This window comes from Carcharodon carcharias, chromosome 31, assembly GCF_017639515.1.
Source record: "Carcharodon carcharias isolate sCarCar2 chromosome 31, sCarCar2.pri, whole genome shotgun sequence".
NCBI classification, from domain to species: Eukaryota; Metazoa; Chordata; class Chondrichthyes; order Lamniformes; family Lamnidae; genus Carcharodon; species Carcharodon carcharias.
The window spans coordinates 24,500,138-24,520,701 of record NC_054497.1 but is presented as its reverse complement, the minus strand read 5'-3'; the positions used below and the strand labels follow the sequence as shown (position 1 = coordinate 24,520,701).

At 42.2% G+C, this 20,564-nt stretch overlaps 1 protein-coding gene across 3 annotated transcripts in view; it reads right to left on the bottom strand.

Moving 5' to 3' along the window:
• Positions 1–20,564, bottom strand: part of hmgxb4a (HMG box domain containing 4a) — a 50,929-nt gene that overhangs the window by 20,719 nt on the left and 9,646 nt on the right. For 2 of the 3 annotated variants that reach the window (XM_041177681.1, XM_041177680.1), the window contains 5 exons: positions 17,210–17,358; positions 14,616–14,703; positions 10,984–11,939; positions 6,993–7,071; positions 1,262–1,326 (listed from right to left, as the gene is read on the bottom strand). In XM_041177681.1, the coding sequence (XP_041033615.1) occupies positions 1,262–1,326; positions 6,993–7,071; positions 10,984–11,939; positions 14,616–14,703; positions 17,210–17,358 (1,337 nt within the window). The remainder of the gene's footprint in view (positions 1–1,261; positions 1,327–6,992; positions 7,072–10,983; positions 11,940–14,615; positions 14,704–17,209; positions 17,359–20,564) is intronic. The other variant, XM_041177682.1, reaches the window with a different exon arrangement.

Here is a 20,564-nt window from a genome sequence, read left to right as displayed (position 1 = left end):
GCTAGTCATTTATCAGCCTGAATATGGGCATGCACTGCTTCAGTATCTGAGCAGTCACGAATGGTGTTGAATATTGTGCAAACATCAAACATCCCACTTCTGACCTTACCATGGAAGGAAGGGCATTAACGAAGAAGCTGAAAATGGTTGGGCCGAGGACACTAATTTTGCACTTCCTTTATCAACCTACTCCATTACTTCATTGAAGAACTCAATCAAGTTTGTCAAGCATAATTTTATGTACCTCCTCGTTAATAATGGCCTTTTCATACTTTCCAATTTTTCCACTAAGAAATAGATGCAGATCAGCCATGATCTTATTAAATGGCGGAGCAGACTCAATGGGCCTCTTTCTTATATTCTTACATAACTACATAATCAGCACAGTCTGATTTACTTTGGAAAATCTAACCACCTAACATCTGTAGAAGTGAAGACTGACAGATGGCTTAATGGAAGCTTTTAAAATTTTGATGTGATTTGATGGAGCAAATGTCTCCATTTGTCAGGGAGACCAAAACTAGGGTTCAAAAATATGTGGTAGTCATTAATGAATCTACTAAGGTATTTAGGAGAAACTTCTTTCCTCAGAAGCGGTTAGAATGTGGAACAAGGAGTGGTTAGATGAAGTGCAATGAGGCATATAAAGAAAAGTTAATTAAAGAGAAAGAAAGGGTGAGAAGAGAAGGAGTGACAAGAGGCTTGGGTGGAGCATAAACACCAACGTGCACCTGTCTGTTGCTGTCCTTTAACTGACATCATATTTAGTTATAAAATAATTGAATTGTTTAAAAGTAAATGACAGGTTGCAAAAGGTTTAGAATGCCTTGAGGATGTCAAAGATGCTATATAAATGCAAGTTCTTTCTTTTAATAACATGAAACATTAAGTCCTTTAGCGTCAAGTTTATCCGCATGGGCATCTATTTTGGAATGAAACCAGTGTTAATGGTATGTTAAGTATATTAAGATACTCAGGTGAAGGGCATTGTTTAATTCAGTACCTGGAGCACTTAACAGACATATGTAATGCTGCATTCTATAAATAAACTTATTATCAAGAAAAGTATTATTGTCTAGTTTCATACTTCACCAACTGGCTTGGGATTGAGTTAGAAATCAGGACTGTACAAATCGCTTTGCTTAAGTCTCCGTAAGGACATTACCCAAGCTGGCTGCAAAGTAACAGCATGTACTCCGTTTATAACAGGACGGTTTCTAAAAGCTGATCTGAACACAGTGCAGGAGCAGGCTATGCTTACCTGCTTTTCCTTGTCAGGAAGCTGTTTCCATACCTCAGCCAACTTCTTGCTAAGCTCACCAAAATCTGTGGCAAAGGCAAGTACAACCATCAGCGAGAATTTTAATTTACACTTAACCAATAATGTTGCGGCTGAGCAGACATTGTCTTGCTGATTTATTGAAGGATGGGCTTGATGATTAAGCTCAATGAGGTATACTGATCCCCAAATTAGGATACTCCACTGCATTGAACAGAAAAATGAAGCAGCAACAAAAAGAAAATCAACATTTTTGTCATTTTGAATTTTCTTTCATGATCTCAGCTGTCTTTTTTAAAATAGCAATTTTATACACCAAATTCAGGTCTATATTTGCTGGATCAGTAATCCATATAATTCAATTTTGAAAGATTCAACAGAATCAGTATAAAGTGCACCACTCAGTAAGCCGTAAATTGCATTAATGAGACACCAAGCAGAAGCACAATGCTGGTTACATTAAGTTTTTATATGTGGCTTCATCAGTAGATAATCAGATTCTATGGTTTCTCTAGTCTGGCTTTTCACAAACTGCCTTTCTATATCAATGGGGACTGGTCAGCCTCCAGTATTTCAATTTAACATTCTCTGCAACTTAACATGTTCAATTTGGAGACAGCCTAAACAAAGCACAAAATACCCATTTGTATAATCGTAACAGTTAATGGTACAGGAGGACATTCAGTCCATTGTGCATGCATTGCTTTTAGAAACAGCCAGCCACCTAACCCTATGCTCCTGCCCTTCCTCTGTGGCTTCTAAATGTTAATTTTTTCTCAGTATTTATCCTTTCCCTTTTAGAAGCTTTTGAATTTTGCCTCCACCTTTTGTTCATGTACTAACGACTCACTGGGCAAAAAAATTATCCTGACCTCTCCTTGCGTTGTTGATCTTAAATTGATACCCCCGAGACACCAATAATCCTTCTGTGCTCAGTCAAAACCTCTCAATTCTGATATCAATTGGAAAATAGTTTTTTCCAGTGCTCGGCTGAACAGTTCCAATGTTTGGCAACACAAGTTAAATTACTGTGCTGGGACGAATATCCTCGCAGGGAGATTTGTTGGTGCTGCTGGAGGAGGTGGTGGGGGGTTAAATTATATTGGCAGGGGAATGGGAACCTAAGGCCAAATACAGAGCAGGAAATAGGAGATGGAAAATTAGTGAGAGGCTCTGAAAAACAGAAAAAGCACAGGCTAAGAGGTGTACAGCACAGAAATTTGGCAGTGTTAAAAGGTATATATGTAAATGCAAGGAATATAGCAAATAAAGCGATGAGCTGAGGGCACAGGAAGACACATGGCAACATGATATAATTGCTACAATGGAAACTTGGCTTAATGGCAGCTCAACATCCCTGGGTTTTCAGGCAGGATAGCGAGAGGGATAAAAAATGTGAGGTTGTAGCATTATTAAAGAATCAATTACAGCTGTGAGGAGGGATGATATACTAAATGAAACATCAAATGATGGCTGAGCTCAGAAATAAAAAAGCAGCAGCCACACTGCTAGGAGTGTACTATAGACCCCCAAATAGTGGAAGAGAGTTAGAAGAGCAAATATGTAGGCAAATTTCTGAGTGCAGAATCAATAGGGCAGTAATAGTAGGAGACTTCAACTAGCCTACAAACAATTGGAAATACGAACAGTGCAAAGGGCACAAAATTCTTGAACTGCATTCAAGAGAACTTTTTTAGCCAGCATGTAACAAGCCTAAAGAGAGGGGGCACAACTCTAGATTTAGTCTTAGGAAATGAAGCTGGGCAAGTGGATGAAGTAGCAGTGTGGGACCATTTTGGAGATAGTGACCATAATACAGTTAGATTTAGCATCATTATGCAAAAAGACAAAGATAGAATAGGAGTGAAAATTTCTAAATTGGGGAAGACAAATTTTACAAAGCCGAGAGGTGAACTGGCGAAAGTGGACTAGATACAGCTACTAGAAGGGAAAACAGTGTTAAATCAGTGGAAGGTATTCATAAGTTAGATTCTACGGGCACAATGTAAACATGTCCCCACAAAGAAAAAGGGTGGTACTGTCAAATCTAGAACCTCTTGGTTATCCATAAGCGTATAGGCCAAGATAAAGCAGAAAAAGAAAGTTTATGACAAGCACAAAAGACTTAATACTAGAGGAGCACAGAAAGTACAAGGGTGAAATAAAAATGGAAATTAGGAAAGCAAAGAGAAGCTACAGAAAATATTGGCAGGTAAAATCAAAGAAAACCCAAAGATGTTTTACCAGTACATTAAGAGCAAAAGAATAACTAAGGAAAGGGTAGGGTCTATCAGAGATGTACATGGTAACTTATGCATTGATGCTGGAGATGTGGGTAGGATTCTCAGTGGGTACTTTATGTCTCTGTTCTCACTAAGGAGAGGGATGATGCAGACATTCTAATTAAAGAGGAGGAGTGTGAAATATTGGATACAATAAGCATAATGAGAGAGTAAGTACTGGAGGGAGTGACACCCTTAAATGGGGATAAATCATCAGGGCCGGATGGATTATATCCCAGGCTGTTAAAGGAAGCCAGGGGGAAACAGCGGATGCTCTGAGGATCATTTTCCAATCCTCACTAGATACAGGCAAGGTACTGGAGGGGTGGAGATCTGCAAACGTTGTACTATTATTTAAAAAGGGTACGAGGGATAGGCCAGAAATATTTTTTTCATATTAATTCATGGGATGTGGGTTTCATTGGCTAGGCCAGCATTTATTGCCCATTCATAGTTGCCCTTGAGAAGGTGCTGGTGAGCTGCCTTCGTGAACTGCTACGGTCCATGTGGTGCAGGGCCATCCACAGTGCTGTTAGGGAGGGAGTTCCAGGATATATTTCTAAGTCAGGATGGTGAGCAACTTGATGGTGGTGTTTCCATCTATCTGCTACCCTTGTCCTTCTAGATGGTAGTGGTCGTGCGTTTGGAAGTTGCTGTCTAAGGAGCCTTGGTGAATTCCTGCAGTGCATCTTGTAGATGGTACACATTGCTGCTACTGTGCGTTAGTGGTGGAGGGAGTGAATGTTTGTGGATGTGGTGCCAATCAAGCGGGCTGCTTTGTCCTGTATGGTGTCAAGTTTCTTGAGTGTTGTGGGAGCTGCACTCATCCAGGCAAGTGAGTGTATTCCATCACACTCCTGACTTGTGCCTTGTAGTTGGAGGACAGGCTTTAGGGAGTCAGGTGGTGAGTTACTCGCCACAGGATTCCCAGCCTTTGACCGGTCAGTCTGACTTCGGTGGTGGGCAAATTATTGGAATCAATTCTGAGAGACAGGTTAAACTGTCACATAGAAAGGCATGGATTAAATCAGAGATAGCATGATTTTGTTAGGGGAAGATCATGTCTTACTAATTTAATAAAATTTTTTGAGGAAGTAACAAGGAGGATTGATGAGGGTAGTACAGTGGATGTTGTCGACATGGACTTCAGTAAGGCATTTGACGAGGTCCCACATGGCAGAATGGTCAGAAAAGTGAGATCCCAGGGATATAGGTAGGGGAAGGTGGCGAGCTGAAACCAAAATTGGCTCAGCGACAGGAAACAAAGGACAATGGTCAATAGATGTTTTTGTGAATGGAAAGTGGTTTCCAGTGCTGGTCCACAGGGCTCAGTGTTGAGGTCATTGCTGTTTGTTGTATATATGAATGATCTGGACTTAAATGTGGGAAGCATGATTGGGAAATTAGCAGATGACAAAAATTGGCCGTGTAGTTGATAGTGAAGAGGATAGCTGTTGTCTCCAGAATTATATCAATGTTTTGGAAAAGGGCAAATGGAATTCAATCCAGAAAAGTGTGAGGTAATGCATTTGGGGAGGGCAAACAAAGAAAGGGATTACTCAATAAATGGGATGATATTGAGATGGGCTGAGGAAGTGAGACACTTTGGATTGCGTGTCCACATTTCCTTGAAGGTGGCAAGACAGGTGGATGAGGTGGTAAAGAAAGCATATGGGATGCTTTCCTTTATTGGGTGAGGTATTGGATACAAAAGCAGGGATGTAATGATGGAACTGTATAAAACGCTGCTTAGGCCATAGCTGGAATTTTGTGTACAGTTCTGGTCACCACATTATAGGTAGGACATAATTGATCTGGAGAGAGTGCAGAGGAGATTTACAAGAATGCTGCCAGGGCTTAAAAGTTGCAGCTATGAGGAAAGATTGGATGGGCTAGGGTTGTTTATCTTAGAACAGAGGGGCCTGAGGGGTGACCTACTTGAGGTGTACAAAATTATGAGGTAGACAGGAAAGACTGTTGGCCCTAGGGGCATAGATTTCAGGTGATTGATAGAAGGGTTAGAGTGGACATGAGGAAAAACATTTTCACCCAAAGGGTGATGGGCATCTGGAATTCACTGCCTGAATTGGTGATTGAGGCTGAAACACTCAACTCATTCAAAAGATGCCTGGATCTGCACATGGAGTGCTGTAGCTTGCAAGGCTACAGACCAGGAGCCGGAATGAGGGGTTAAAATGAGCGGCTATATTAATTTTTCCTCCTTTTTGGCCGGTGCTGACACGATGGGCTGAACGGCCTCTTTCTGCACCGTAACTTTCCTATGGTTCCAATGTACATGATGGTCAGTACGATGCAAGTTCACTTTTGTGACTTCTCAAGTTCTCCCTACTGACAAATTTTCATTCAAATCCCCTTATAGCAGCTAGCAACATACATAGTGTCACAGTGACACTTCAGTGTCACCGACCCGTAAATTGTTTTCATAACTTCAACAATAAGTGAATATCAAAATTTAGGACCTGCAGTAATATGATTTCCTGTGATCCCCATCCCTGTCATACCAATGGGAATTTGTAATGTATGCCAGGGAGGCAAAGTAAACTACATACTGCTGGTCTCTCAGTGTTAATACCATTGTGCATGTACACAAACCTCTGCCACTGATGGAATGTGGCTCCTACCTGCACCCCTCCGCTTCCCTTGGCTGCACCTCCCTGAACCCCCGCCACCAGCCCCCAACCCCCTCATGTGGAGCTTCTGACCTTGTGTGCACTGCCATAAAGTAATGTCAAAGCGTGGCCTTTCTCACTGCATCCACTACAGAGCCGCATTTGTGGAGTGAGTCCTAGTCGATTAACAGAACAATTGGCTGAGGCTGGTGGGCTGGGCAGAATGGAAGGAATGGGGTGGGTGGGGGAATGGTTGAGAAGAGACATTTCATGGGTCTCCAAAAAGAATGTGGTCAGCGTCTTGTTAAGGTTTTGAAAGAGGCAACAGAGTTAAAGTAATTGGCAAAAGAATCATAGGCAACATGAGGAAAACATATTTTATGCAGCCAGTTATGATGATCTGGCCTTCAAGGTCAGTGAAGGCAGACTCAACAGTAACTTTCAAAAAGGACCTGGATAAATACTTGAAGGGGATTTTTTTTTTTACAGGGCTTTGGAGAAAGGGTGGGGCTAATTGGATAGATCTTTCAAAGATGGGCCAAATGGCCCTCCCCTGGCTGTATCACTCTATGATTTGAAAGATCAATTGATGATGTCAGCAGCAATGCCTTGAACAGAAGCCTCCAAAGGCAAGGAGGGACATTCCGAAACTAATCTCTCAACAACTGGTTCAGGGCATTACAGGCATAATTCCACCCCCTCCTCCAGTTATCATCTATATCAGGGACAAATACCCAAGAAGAGTCCCTAACCTTCGGCAAACAAGAATGCTGATAACATGTATTAAAATAATATTCCTACCTATTCCTGGATGTTCAGCAACAATATTAATCCGGTACTCCTTGCAAAACAGTTGATAAGCAGACATATTCTTCTTTTTCTGTCAAAAATGCATAAAAATATAAGTAGAAAAGAAAGTCTCAATCACTTTTGATACCGGCTTCAGCATATGAACTGCTGCTTTCCAATAATAAATTTTGTGAAGACAGGTTAATGATGCTGCTTTTTCAAATTAATTTTTTTTGACTGCGCTCCTGTGACAGCCACGTTGGAGGATGATTTTGTTACACACTAACACAATTTCCTTTTTCAGACACCACATCTCAGTATCAAGTGCTCCCAGATCAGTTATTGCATAGTTAGATGCTGAATAAAGTTTAATTCACTCAGCCCCAATGCGTACTTCAGCTATAAGCAGAGGTGAAATCATTACAAAGAAGTTACTTGTTGGTAAATCGTAGCTGACAGTTGCTTTTTTTTAAAAAAGAGTATCAATGGTTTTCCTGTGTTGATGCTGGGTTTAAATAGATCAGGTTAAATGGTGTGATGAGCAACATAAAACTGGTAAGAGTTGCAGCCTATCCTTTGGCTGGTGGAACCTATGCTGCAACTGGCTACAAGAGCAAGATAATGAGAATGCACAAAAATTTAAATAAAGCAGAAAATGCTTGAAATAGTCAGCAGGTCTGAGATGCTGCCAGATCTGCTGAGTATTGCCTCCATCCTGCCAGACAGACTTGGCATTACAGCTCACAAAGAATAATTGATAACAATAGCTTAGATGTTGCAGTCAACAGCAAAACAAGGGGTGCTCGCCACTGACCTCAAAGAAAGCTACCTACAAACATCTAGCGATCTGTGTGATGGGAATTTCCTTTCTCCCCAAGGTTTAAATTGGGCCCCAAGTTAAGGTGTGCAGTAGCAGCGATGCCAGAAAGCAGGTAGGCAATTAATCAAATTGAAGCACTCACACAAAACAAACAAACCAGGCACTAAAAGCACTCAGTATCCTTCACTTATAATTTAAATTTTTAGTTAGCAAAATAAATGTATGACTGCATTAAGATAGGAGTTCAAAGAAAGAGAAACAGACACTTAAAGAAAGCAAAGTGTTTAAAAATGTGGAATTTTATCATTGTGGAGAAATTTGAAATTTCCCAAAAAGAAAGTTGGCTTTTCCAAGGCCAGGAGAGGTGTTCAGCAGTAATTATGACACTTCATTCAACAGGTGTAACTTTTTTTGCAGCAAGATTTACTGCGTTAGAGTGGATGTTCTGTGGGAACCTCCATTGTGCATCCTATGGAGGAGCCTAGGTGCATTGATTATAACTTCTGGGTTTCTGTGTTACTCTGCACGTCTAGACTCCCGAAATTGCCATCAGCTTCAGTGCAACAATAATGGTGAATGCTGGCAATTCCACCATCATTACCACAGCAAAATCTGGGTAAATGAATGGCTACATAAATTGTAAAAACGACCTTTCTATAATAGTGTTTGTAGATTTATTGTAATACCTGCCTATCACTGTTTCTAATCCACCTGGGCCAGATCTCTTTTCAATTCAATGAAATTAGCCCCCTTCCAGTTGAACATCTTCACCTCTGGTTATGCCTTGTCCTTTTCAACAACTATTCCAAACCTGATATTATGATCACTGTTTCCCAACTGCTCTCCCACTGAAACAAGTGTCTTAAAGGAGAGAAGTAAGGTAGAGAGGCAGACAGGTGCAGGGAGGGAATTCCAGAGCTTGAAGCCCAGCCAAACTGAAGGCACGGCCATCAATGGTTCAGCAATTAGAATTGGGAAAGCACAAGAGGCTAGAATTAGAGGAGCACAGATATCTCAGATTGTAGTAGGGCTGGAAGAGATTACAGATATAGAGTGGGGTGAGGCCAAAGAGGGATTTGAAAACAAGGATGAGAATTTTAAGGTGAAGACATTGCCTGACCAGGAGCCAATGTAGGTCAGCGAGCACAGGGGTGATAGGAGAGCAGGGCTTCCTGCGACACTGTGACTTGCTACACAATCTAGATTAGGATAATTGAAGTCTCTCAATATCACTACTCTATTGTTTTTACAAATTTGATTTCAAATCCTTAAAACTATTTAGTGATGACATAAACACAGCAGCACTTTTGCATTTGATTTACCATCATTAAGACTAAAGGAAGCCCAGCTCCCAAAATCAACTCCATGCAGGCTATCAGTGTGGCAATGTAGTATCACCGCTGATTCAAGCACCTATAACCTACTCCAATATTGGTGTCCATGCCTTCAGCTGCCTAAACCCTATGTACTATAATTCCCTCCTAAATCTCGCCTCCTTTAAAACTGACCTTTATGTCTAGGCTTTTGGTCACCTGTCCCAATAACTCATGTGGTGTGATGGCAAATTTTAGTTAATACATTCTTGTAAAGCTTTACTACATTAAAGGCACTCATTTAAAGAAACAAATTATTGTAATGGGAACTGTACCAACCAAAAAAATACTGACAAATTGAGTTGGATGACCAGTCATGGTCCTACTAAATAGCAGTGCAGGCTCAAGGGGTCAAATGACCTACTCTTGCTCCTTGTTCATATGTTCGTATTTATTCAGCACCTTTCATGTCTTCAGGACACCCAAGCTACTTTCAAAAAACTTACCCAAGGCTGGGTGTCAGTCAAGCAGCCTGACAGCAGAGGGGCAGTGGAGGGGTTGATGAGAAACAGATCTCAGCCATGATCGTATTGAATGGCACAGCAAGCTCGAAAGCATACGGTCTACTCCTGCTCTTATTTCTTGTGTTCTCAGATCATTAGCTTTTCAAGTCACATATTCCTAAAGTGTTTTTTCCCTCACGCTTATGTGAATACAGTTTGCTTTTAAATCCCAACATCTAAAAGTCTCATTTTCTCCAAATCCTGTGGGAAAAAAAATCACAAACGAAAACCAGAGAGTACCATTACTAACAGACAGAATAAAAAACTACCCTAATCAATGTCACAGCTGATTGAATTGCCGACTACTTTATCACTCCTCAACCTCTCTGCATCCATTGCATGTGTGTTCTTGTGTCATTATAGTCCATGTGATAGGCCTGTCCAGTTTCACTTACCCCACAGAAAGCTAATGTTTCAAACTTGTTACAGAGGATTATTTACACTGGGCATTCCTACTCTGGCCTGTCCTACCTTGCCTTCCAACTCCCTTCCTCTTACTCCTGCCAGCTTCCTACCTCTTGCTCCGAAAACCTCTCTCATTCCCTGCTGAGTTGGATTGTCTACAACTCTGTCTCAAGCTCTGAAGGTTTGAGTTCAAGTAATTTTGGTTTCCCAGACTTCTCATAATTGTAAACGTAATACATTCACCAAAAGAATAAGATGAACTATGAACAACAAAAGCAGCCATGCAATTAAGTCTTCATCTCAAACAAGGCTTTCACGTGGGAAAATTCTGGCGGATAAGGTTTTAAAAAGAAACACAATTAGACTGGAAACATTTATTGCCGAATCTTATACACGGTTGCTTGATGAAGGTACCTCAGTCATCGTGCCTGTGGGATCGGATTAGAATCAGCTTGCTGTGTTTGCAAAGCTTAACAATCAGAGGCAACATAAAAGACACCACTGGACAATTAGGATGAAAACTAATCATTAGGTCCCTCCTGAGGTTTCCTTTTGTGGTTTAGGACTATCGGAGTACGTCGATTAGTTTACGGCCTTGTATCACTCTGAGGTAACTATTATATCCTATAATACAACAGTGGCTACGCTTCACAAGTGCTTAATTGACCATAAAGTGCTTTGGGACACCATGAGGTTGGGAAAGGCGCTATCTAAATTCTTCTTTTCTGATGTGTGATCACTTCTAATCTAAGTTGAGAGCCACAGAGACAAATAACCACTTCTACGGCGAGCAGGTGCAGGCACAATGGACTGAATGGCCTCCTTCAGTGCTGTAACAATTCTGTGACTTAATATTTGGTGCTTCAATGAAGTTTCTTGTAACAAATTCAGAGTAGCCTCACCTTTTCTGGTTTCTCAACCTTCTCTTTGTCTTTTTCTTCCTTTTTTTTCTTTTTCTCACTCTGTCCTTCCATGTGGAATATGGAAGGCGGGGGCACATTTATTGCATAAGGAGTGCTAACTGTCGACTGTGATGGATGACAACACTTAGTGGCTGATAAGACCTTTCCAGGGGAATGGGGGTGCATCTTCTTTGACTTTGAGTGCTTCTTTTCTCGGTGTTTCTCCTTGTCCTTCTTCTTTTTGCTCTTTTTGTCTTTTTTCTTTTTCTTCTTCATCTCGCGGAAAGAGTCATCAATAACCAGTTCTCCCGCCTCCAGCTCTCCACCGGAGGATGACGCCGTATCCAGCGCCTCCAAACCCGAGAGGTCATACTCGGAGAGGTTGCTGGAGTGGACGTCAGTGTAGAAATGCGCTTCGGAGTCGAAGCTCTCGCTAACCCGGGACTCCGACTTGTGCTTTTTACGAACAACGGCTTTTGGCAAGCTGTGGGCGTCGAGGGCAGAAAGAAAAGTGGCATGGTCCTCTCTGCTCATCTTTTTCGATGATTTCTTGAGACTCGATGCCGCGGCAAAGTTGAATGCCTCATCATCCGTGCCTGACTTGTCCTTGGGCGAGAGGAGGAGTTTCATTTTTAAGCCCTCCGCCTCACGCACAGTCACAGTGTCCGTATTTACAAAAAGTGGCTTCATCTTTTTTGACTTGTGGAAGTCCCCTTCTTCAGAGGTTTCCTCATGCTCTGTACTGCTGGCCTTTTTCTTGTGCTCCTTTCTGCTCTCGGGGTATAAAGGAGGGTAGGATGGTGAGCTAAAAGCAGAAAATGCTTTCTCTACTTTTTTGGAAGGTTTTGGAACTGCTGATATAGGTGAGGTCATGGCCTTGAGGAGACCCATGGCAGTATCAGCCTGATGACCCTCAGACTTCTTCTTCTTCTTCACAGGTTCCATAGGTGACAGTTCTACATTTATATAGAAAAGATAAAACACAGTGAATTGTTTCATAATGCAACCTCACAGAAATGTAGAAATGCTGAACAGGCCCGGTGGGGGGGGGGGTTGTGTGTGTGTGTGTGTGTGTGTGTGACCTGATAGAGGTCTTTAAAATCACACAAGGGTTTAATGGGGTAGACGTACTGAAGATGTTTCCACTTGCTGGGGGGGATTCCAAAACTACACGGTATAAATATAAGAAAGTCACTAATAAATTCAATGAGGAATTCAGGAGAAAGTATTTTACCCAGAGTGGTTAGACCGTAGAACTTGCTACCATGAGGAGGAGTTAAGGTAAATATCATTGATGCTTTAAAGGGGTAGCTAGATAAGTAGGTGAAGGATAAAACATTAGAAGATCATGCTGGTAGGGTTTAATGAAGAGCAATGGTAGGAAGCATGCGTGCGTGCAGCATAAACACCAGCAGAGACCAGTTGGGTCAAATGGTTCATTTCCGTGCTATAGATTCTCAAACTGGGGTCCATAGATATTTTATAGGCAATTGGTGATTAAGTGCCAGCCTTATGGCATTGAGCGCTCCCAGGGCTCCGTGGTCAAGAGTAATTGAATAGGTGGCAGCCAGATGGGTAGTCTGATTCCCCCACCTCTCCCCCATACTCTTGCTCTCCCTCTCCTCCCCAAATGCCCTCTCCATGATCTGTTACCCCGTGCTCCAGCTCTCTCTCCAGGCTCCCATTGACCTTTCTCTGGGTGTCCGCCCTCTCTGAGCTCCTGCCAAGGAGAAACAAACTCAGCAGTGAAAAGCAGGCATATGCTGATATAAGTAACTATCTATTAACTTTAAAGCATTTAAATACTCTTTACATGCAGCACTTTCATACATGCGGATGTGAGGGTGTCCATGATTACTAATCTATTGAAAGGGAGTGCTTCAACCAATAATGTTTGGGAACCACTGCTGCATGTTATCAGGATCCACGCCGGCTGGTGAAGTAAAAACTAAAACACAGAGCCTTTCCTTACTGAAATACTTTGCCCAGAGTCAACACTCCTGACCTCCCACCACGTTCCAGCGGTCCCTTATTATGTGTGTTCAAATACCCATCACCTGTTTCCCTTAACAATGTAGTTGACATTAGCAAAGCTTAGCAATGTAACTGACAAACTTTAATACAACTGACATTAATAATAATTGATAAGACAATGATATTGCAGACTATGTAACTGAGAACAATCATCTTACTCACATCATTATTCAAAGTCTTTTCAGAATCTAAACTATCGTTTTTTTCCAATCCTTTCCACACCCTACATTATTTTTCTCATTGCTCTTCTGAAATCACCAGTTTATTATAGGGATCCACTGGTACAGGCCACCTATCAATATCTCATCCACATGGCCATGAATCTGTTTCAATGTTGTGCATTGCTAGAGGCCAATCCTGTCCCTTTCTGATGTCTTTATAATAGTCGACAGCAGAACCTGTTCGCTCCCCATCCTAAATCAGACTTGCTGAGGCTAATTCCAATGCTCTCACTTCCAACTAAAGCACCATCAACTCCATTTGTAACAAAGCTTGAGTAACCATCTGCCGTTTTAACTAATAACCTTAATTTTCACAAAGTATTTACATCACAGAAACAGGCTGTTCACACCAACAGGTACATGCTGGTGTTTATGTTTCACATAAAGCTCCTCCCACCTTTCGTCGTCTAACCCCATCAACATATCCTTCCGTTCCTTTCTTCCTCATGTACTTATCTAGCTTCCCCTGAAATGTACATATGTTATTCACCTCAACTACTTCATGGGGTAGGCAAGGTTCACATTCTCACCATCCTCTGGATAAAGAAGTTTCTCCTGAACTCCCTACTGGATCTACTGGTGGCTATCTCACAGTTATAACTGCTTTCCTGCAGGTGGGAACATCCTCCCTATTACACCTTGTCAAACCTCCCATAATCTTAAAAGGCCTCTAATCAGGTCACTCCTCAGTTTTCTCTATATTTAAGATTCTAGCAAGTACAGCTGTTTGATTCTCCATCATCCAGTCTGCACCAACCCCGCCACATCGCAGAGAAGGCTGCAGCACCGAGAACAGACCGTTAAAGCATCATTGTTCTCAAATATACCTACAGTCATCAAAAGGCCCTGCTAATTCACTTCCAATCAAGAAACTCATAACCGAGCAAGAGTTGAGGGGACCTTACAAAAGGGAGGGAAAATGGGATTATTCTCCTTCAAGAGATGGTTAAGGGGAGATTTAATAGAGGTGTTCAAAATTATGAAGGGTTTTGTTAAGACTGCATAAAGAGAAAATATTTCCAGTGGTGGAAAGTTGGGGGGCCACAGGCCACAGACTTAAGGCAATTGGAAAAAGAACCGGAGGCGACACAAAGAGAAACAAGCTTTGGCCACCCCCAAGTAGAAACATCTTCCCTATGGCTACCTTATCAAAACTTCTGCTAATTTTTAAGATCCCTATTAGGTCATCTCTTTCAGTATTCCCTTTTCTAGAGTAAGGAGCCTCAGCCTTTTCAAACTTTCCTGATAGTTACAACCTCTCATTTCTGGTATCAGATGTGTAGATATTTTCTGCACCTTCTCCAGTCCCTCTACTTGTACCCAGAGGAGGGAGATCACAAAGAAAACAAACGTTGGAAAAATAACTTCACCAAATACCTCCATAGTAGAATTCTTCGCCCGTTAAATGGTGCAGTTTCTTTTTTTTCTTATGAAAATCAGCAGCCAACAGGAAACCTTCAGTCTCCTTAAAATAAAACAGAAAACTTAAGATTTAAAGTCAGAACTTTATAGGCATTAAACACAAATGCAAGTACATTTAATAACTAGGACCAAGGTATATGTTAATTGATACAAGACAAGGCTAAATGGACAATTAAGAGATGAGCAACAAGTTTTTTGAAAAGGACCAAACTGGAGAATGGGTGGTGTGGTGCATTACAACACTACTCTTTCCTCTCTGCTATCTTCACAGTTGGTGTGAATATTTTCTTACACCCGTTGTTAAGAAATCCCAAGGAAAATGAGCTTGGATCACTTCATCCAAATTCCCAGTCGTCTACAGCACAAACTTGCCCTCAAAATTCCACAGTTTCTTGGTAGACTCTGGCAAAGTAGAAGAAAGAGCAGCAGCCTTTGAGAAAAAGAGCAACTGACTTGTCAGTCGTGAAAACATACTTGCAGTGGGTGGAGCTGGCCCCTTGCAGATTGCGGTCTTCAGGGGAAGTGAGCATCCTCCAAGGGGATTTGAGAAGCCACATGGTCAACATACAAGATTGCAAATGCAAATTGTCAAAATTCTTAAGACGTTGTTGCACTTGCAGAAGATCTCTGAGTTACAGTGGTAAAAATATTGAAAGAATAAATGTTTAAAATTAGAATACGGCCCTGCTGTCCATCAGTCATCACAGTAATGTAATTTCGTTGGGTAACTTTATACTTTACACATTATTCAAGAAAAGCTCCCATCTCCCAAGATGTTGACGGCAATGGTCCCAACGGCACTGCTCCAAATGGGAAATAAACTTTTGGCAGAAGTAATCTCCAATCCACGATGATCCAGCCATTGTGGATGTGGCAAACTTGATGGACCAGTTGGTCTTTTCCTGCTCATCAATTTGGTTGTCAGTTTCATATGATCCTCCCAATTAGGACAAGCGGCTGGTAACATGATATTCAACAAGGAACTGTTTGATGAACTTACCCTCACAGTAGGCAATGCAAGTTAAGGCATTGATATTGGCAGCATGGCTTCCTGCTTATTAGTGATGGCTTAGAAAGGAGTGTTCATTGTTTGTACAGCATTTCGGTGGTCAACACATGGTGCCACAGGATGTGGCTTATGGTCAATTGACCAAGTCCCCAACAGATGTGTTCTTGATCTTCGCTGTGCCTCTGAGGGAAAGTCTTAGACTTCCATCAAGAGATAGGAAAGCACTGCCAGTGACCACAGAGAAACTGTAAAGCAGCCCAATGGTGAGAATCAAAAATGGTAGCTTAAAAAAATGTAAAACCAAGAAGGAAATCAATTGAGATATGGTATTGGTGGTTGAAACAACAGTATGCTTTGGATAGGGTGCCACCATCGTGGTGCCAGAACACAGGCCCATGCCTGTGATGGACAGTTCCACGAGTACAGATAGCCCTTTCTGGAAATAACACGAGATACAATGTGGATGAAAAATGGCAGTGAGGTAATGCGGACCAAAGAATTGAGAGAGATTGTTCACAAAAAGCAGGTCTCACTGTGGATTGCAGGTGGTAGATCCATTAAGGAGAAATAGTCTCCCTTTTTTGTAATTCCTTTTTAAGTTGTGGTTCAACAGGAAGCACACACTCTCCAGTATTCCTCCACAATTCAAGTCTGTGCCTCAACCACGAACGATAGCAGACCGTTTTGAGTCCAGCAAGTCCTGTTCCTCAACCTCTGTCCGCATCCGTGCAGTTCGAGCACAGATTGCTGGATATCAATCAGAAGTGGAAACCCTGGCAGATTTTTCCCCTTGTACGCCAGGGCATTGAAGACAATTATAGTGTCTCCCTACCAGCACCCTGCCCAAGGTCAGCTAATAGGGCTGTTTTCAATATAGTTCAAAATAACTGACAGGAATGCCAAGATGAGTGAAGCTGCTGCTACCAAAGTTAGCTTTCATGTGCCTGCAATGGAGACCACAGGTATTTTTGCCATCATTCATGATGTACACGTCACTTTACTTTCTGACAGCAATACGATGATGGGCTGTGATATAAATGTTACAGTAGGGGTTGAAAGAGATGGGTGGTGAGAGGAAGGAGTCCATAAAGATAGGTCTTATTATAGAAACTGCAAATTCACTGATGAAAAGACTGAATTGTCTACAGTATTCCATTGTTTAATCACGATTGCCAAAGTTGAGAAAAACATGATTCAAAAATTTTCAGTTAGGTGCCCTCCCCCCTCCCTCCCACCCACACCACTGCGAAGAAACAAGAATGACAGGTTGATAAATGCTCTTTGACAAAAGCTGTCTTTTGTGGTCAGTCAGACCACTCGTGGTTTTCCTGCTCTGTGCTGGGACGTACTGCGAGCAAAATAAAAACAAGCACAACTGGATATTGCTCAGCTTCCCCTTGCCTGAATCACAGCCCCTGAATCTGGAGCCCTTCCGGTCACTCTTTCTTGGATGGAGGAGGATGCGAGATGGGAGCGGCTGCACGCAGGGTGAGCAAAAACAGCAAGGTTTAGAAAACAAAACACAAACAACAGCCCTCACCTTCGCTTTCTTTTTGGCTGACTTTCGGACTTCTGCATCTATTTCCTCCTCTTCTCTCAGCAAATCTTTATACGAGCGCTTCTTCTCTCGTTGGCTTCTGCCTGCTGCCAGACCCACCTCTTCAATTCCGCTTTCACCCACTATACAATCTGCAACAGCAGTAAAGGGCTTACAAATCATCTATTTATATTTTAAATATGTATATATATTTACCCCTCCAGTTTTTTTGGGAGGGGGGGGAAGGAACGTGGGAGGGGAAGGTGCTTCCTTGCACTGACACCTTTTCTCCTTCAGCTCAGGGATACAATGATCTGGGCCTCAAGCTCCTCCCCAGCCACCATCATTGAAGTTTTGTGATGACCTGTAGGAGTTGCGTTTCAGCAAAGGTGGGTTATTTCTATCAGATGCATCCCATAGTGCAGTGGAGTGATCCACACAAAGGGGCCCAGCCTAGAACTGGTGAGCTTGGCCAATTAGTGTCTCTTCTTCTGCACCATCCAAAGTCAATTACCTACCAAGAGCAGGCCTGATAGCAGGCTTTTCCCAGTGACACTCTGTAGCCAGCCACTACAATGTAATGGAGCACCTACGGTCGCCCCATAGAAGCCTTGCCTCTGCTTGCTGCCTCCTCTTGACAATGCATCTGACATTATCGCAGATGCAAACTGACATTTTGCGCCTCTCCAAGACTCAATGAAGTTCAATGTATTAGGCAATCATACAGTATGGATGAGTCTAAATGTCAAGTCGATACAAATGCATAGTTCAATGTTTCGGAAGACACAAAATTTCCTGTGTTCAGCGATAATCTTTTTGTGTATGTTTGTTGGGGTTCCTCAAGATAAGTGATGACAGTGATGTACAATAGCCCATTCTTCCAAAGTGACAGCATCACACTCTCATCAGCCGTAAGACAGACCAGCGGTCGCAGTAGGCACCCAATGGACTAAACCTCAACCACATTCTTGAACTCAATGCCCAGAAAAGTCACCTCCAAATGCACAGGGCTCAAAATTCAATTTCACGTCAGCATGAAGTAAAATTTGTGCAAATGGAAAATGAACTGGAGTCATAGAATGGTAACAGCACAGGAGGCAGCCATTTGGCCCGCCATGTCCATGCCAGCTCTCTGTACGACTAACTCAGCTAGCCCCATTCCCCTGCTTCCCCAAAGCCCTGAAATCTTTCTCCTTTTCAGGAGTTTATCCAATTCCTGGTCGTAAGCCATGACTGAACCTGCCTCCACCACAGACAGAGAGCAGGTAATTATGCTGCACACTCACGTCCAAATGGAGTTGGAATACAACTAGTCAAACTCAAAAGATCTTTAACAATCATGAGAGAAGACCTTTAGCATATCTGAGTCAAATATGAACGCAGCTATGAAAGGGCTTCATAACAACCCATTGAATTCATGTGACAAGATAAACAGGTTAAAGGTCACATCCATTTTCTCTCAGATGGTTTTCTAGTATTCCTGCAAAATGTGATAGATGTTTTTAAAAATCCAAAAGCATTACAGTTTGTCGTTCGGTTGCAGAATAAATATTAGTGTTGCTGCAGATCAGCCATGATCCAGTTGAATGGTAGAACAGGCTCGTGGGGCTGAATGGCCTGTTTGGAATGTTCCAAAAGTCAGGATGTCGGACTCTGCAGTAGAACAGCCAAGTGAAAATCCCAATGGTAACTAACATTTGTATTTAGGCTTCTCCTGGAAAATGAGTACCACGCTCCTGGCTGGGTTCCAACTCAACCATAGTTCTTAGAGGGTCAGTCAACAAACCGCAAAAGGGAGCTCCATGAACATCCCTGGAGCATGCGAAGTCCTGTCTGACCATCACAGGACCCTCCTGTTACGATGAAGTTGAGGAAGTGAAAAGGTGGACTGAAAACAAATATTAAATTAGCAGAAAGTAATTGGAAACAATGCACATTTATTAAGTGTTTGAAAGTACAAATCAAACGCAGAAACATATAATGATTTGAGTATCTTTTGCAAATATATCTATTTGTCTTCAGAAGAAAGAAATATTAATGCTGATGAACACAAGTTCCACATCCTCACCACCTGCTTTGCCTTCAGTATCAGTGTTAAGCATTCCCATAACAGGTACAATACAGATCAAATGCAGAATAAAAAGTTCTTTACAATGCAGTACTGCAGAAGAGCACATCCTAATCAGCCACCTGCAAGCCTTACAGCCCCAACTTACTTTGTACTGGCAACAGAGGCCCACAAGGCTTGAGAGCTTTGTGGCTACCAATGGGGTTTCTTGACTCTGCTTACGGCCAGAATCCGATGGTGACAGCAGCTGGGTGGGAATGTGAATGGAAGAATGTGAGACAAGGGAGCTGGCGTGGAAATCAAAGCTGCAAATGAAAGGCACCTCAAGGTGATTTGTAAATTGTGGTCCAGTCTGTGTGAACTGAAGGAAAGTCTTGTGCTGTAAACTTACACAAATTGGCAAGCTCGCCAGGACTGACAGATTTAATTTTGAATTCTTCCTGGAGGCCATAAATGCAGATTTTCATTCATTCAGTCTGATGTGAATTGGAACCCAGGTCCAGGAGATAAAAGATCAATGTTCTAAGTCACCATGCACCCAGTTCCATTCATCATTTAAACATCCACATTAGCCATGTGCTATCAATGCAAATTATTCTGTGATCTACTATGAGAAGCTGCAGCATTACAGTTTGATGTCCCATCACATACTGCATATGTTCTAAGTTTAATTATCTTACTGTGCTATAATTAAACTCCATTCAGTTACACGTATGAGATAAAGATAGCTACTATAAAAACAGCTATAGAAGATGTACTGCATATAATTCACTCAACAAATTGTATTTATATCGTGCCTTTAACATAGTAAAATGTTCAAGGCGCTTCACAGGTGTGTTATCAAACAAAATTCATCACCAAGCCACGTAAGACGATATCAAAAAACATAACCGACACCTTGGTCAAAGAGGTAGGTTTTAAGAAGCTTAACGGAGGAGAGAGAGGCAAGAGGCGGAGAGGTTTAGGGGGGGAATTCCAGAGCCTAGGATCTAGGCAGCTGAGGGCACAGTCACCAATGGCGGAACAAAGAAAATTGGGGATGCGCAAGAGACTTCGGCTGAAAACCCTACCAATTGGCCCACTGCATAACGGCTGACATTTGCAGAAGAAAAGGTAGCCCCTTTGCCTGTACAACAGCCAAGTTCTACTTCAGTACTGCGAGCTTGTGTACCAATACCAATGATTGATACAAATCTGCAAAGGGAGGAGAAGCACCAGACTAAAGCCACATCAGCTCACCAGACCCCACGGATCTGGGTTGGGAGTGGTGGGGAGGGAGAGCCTCTACAG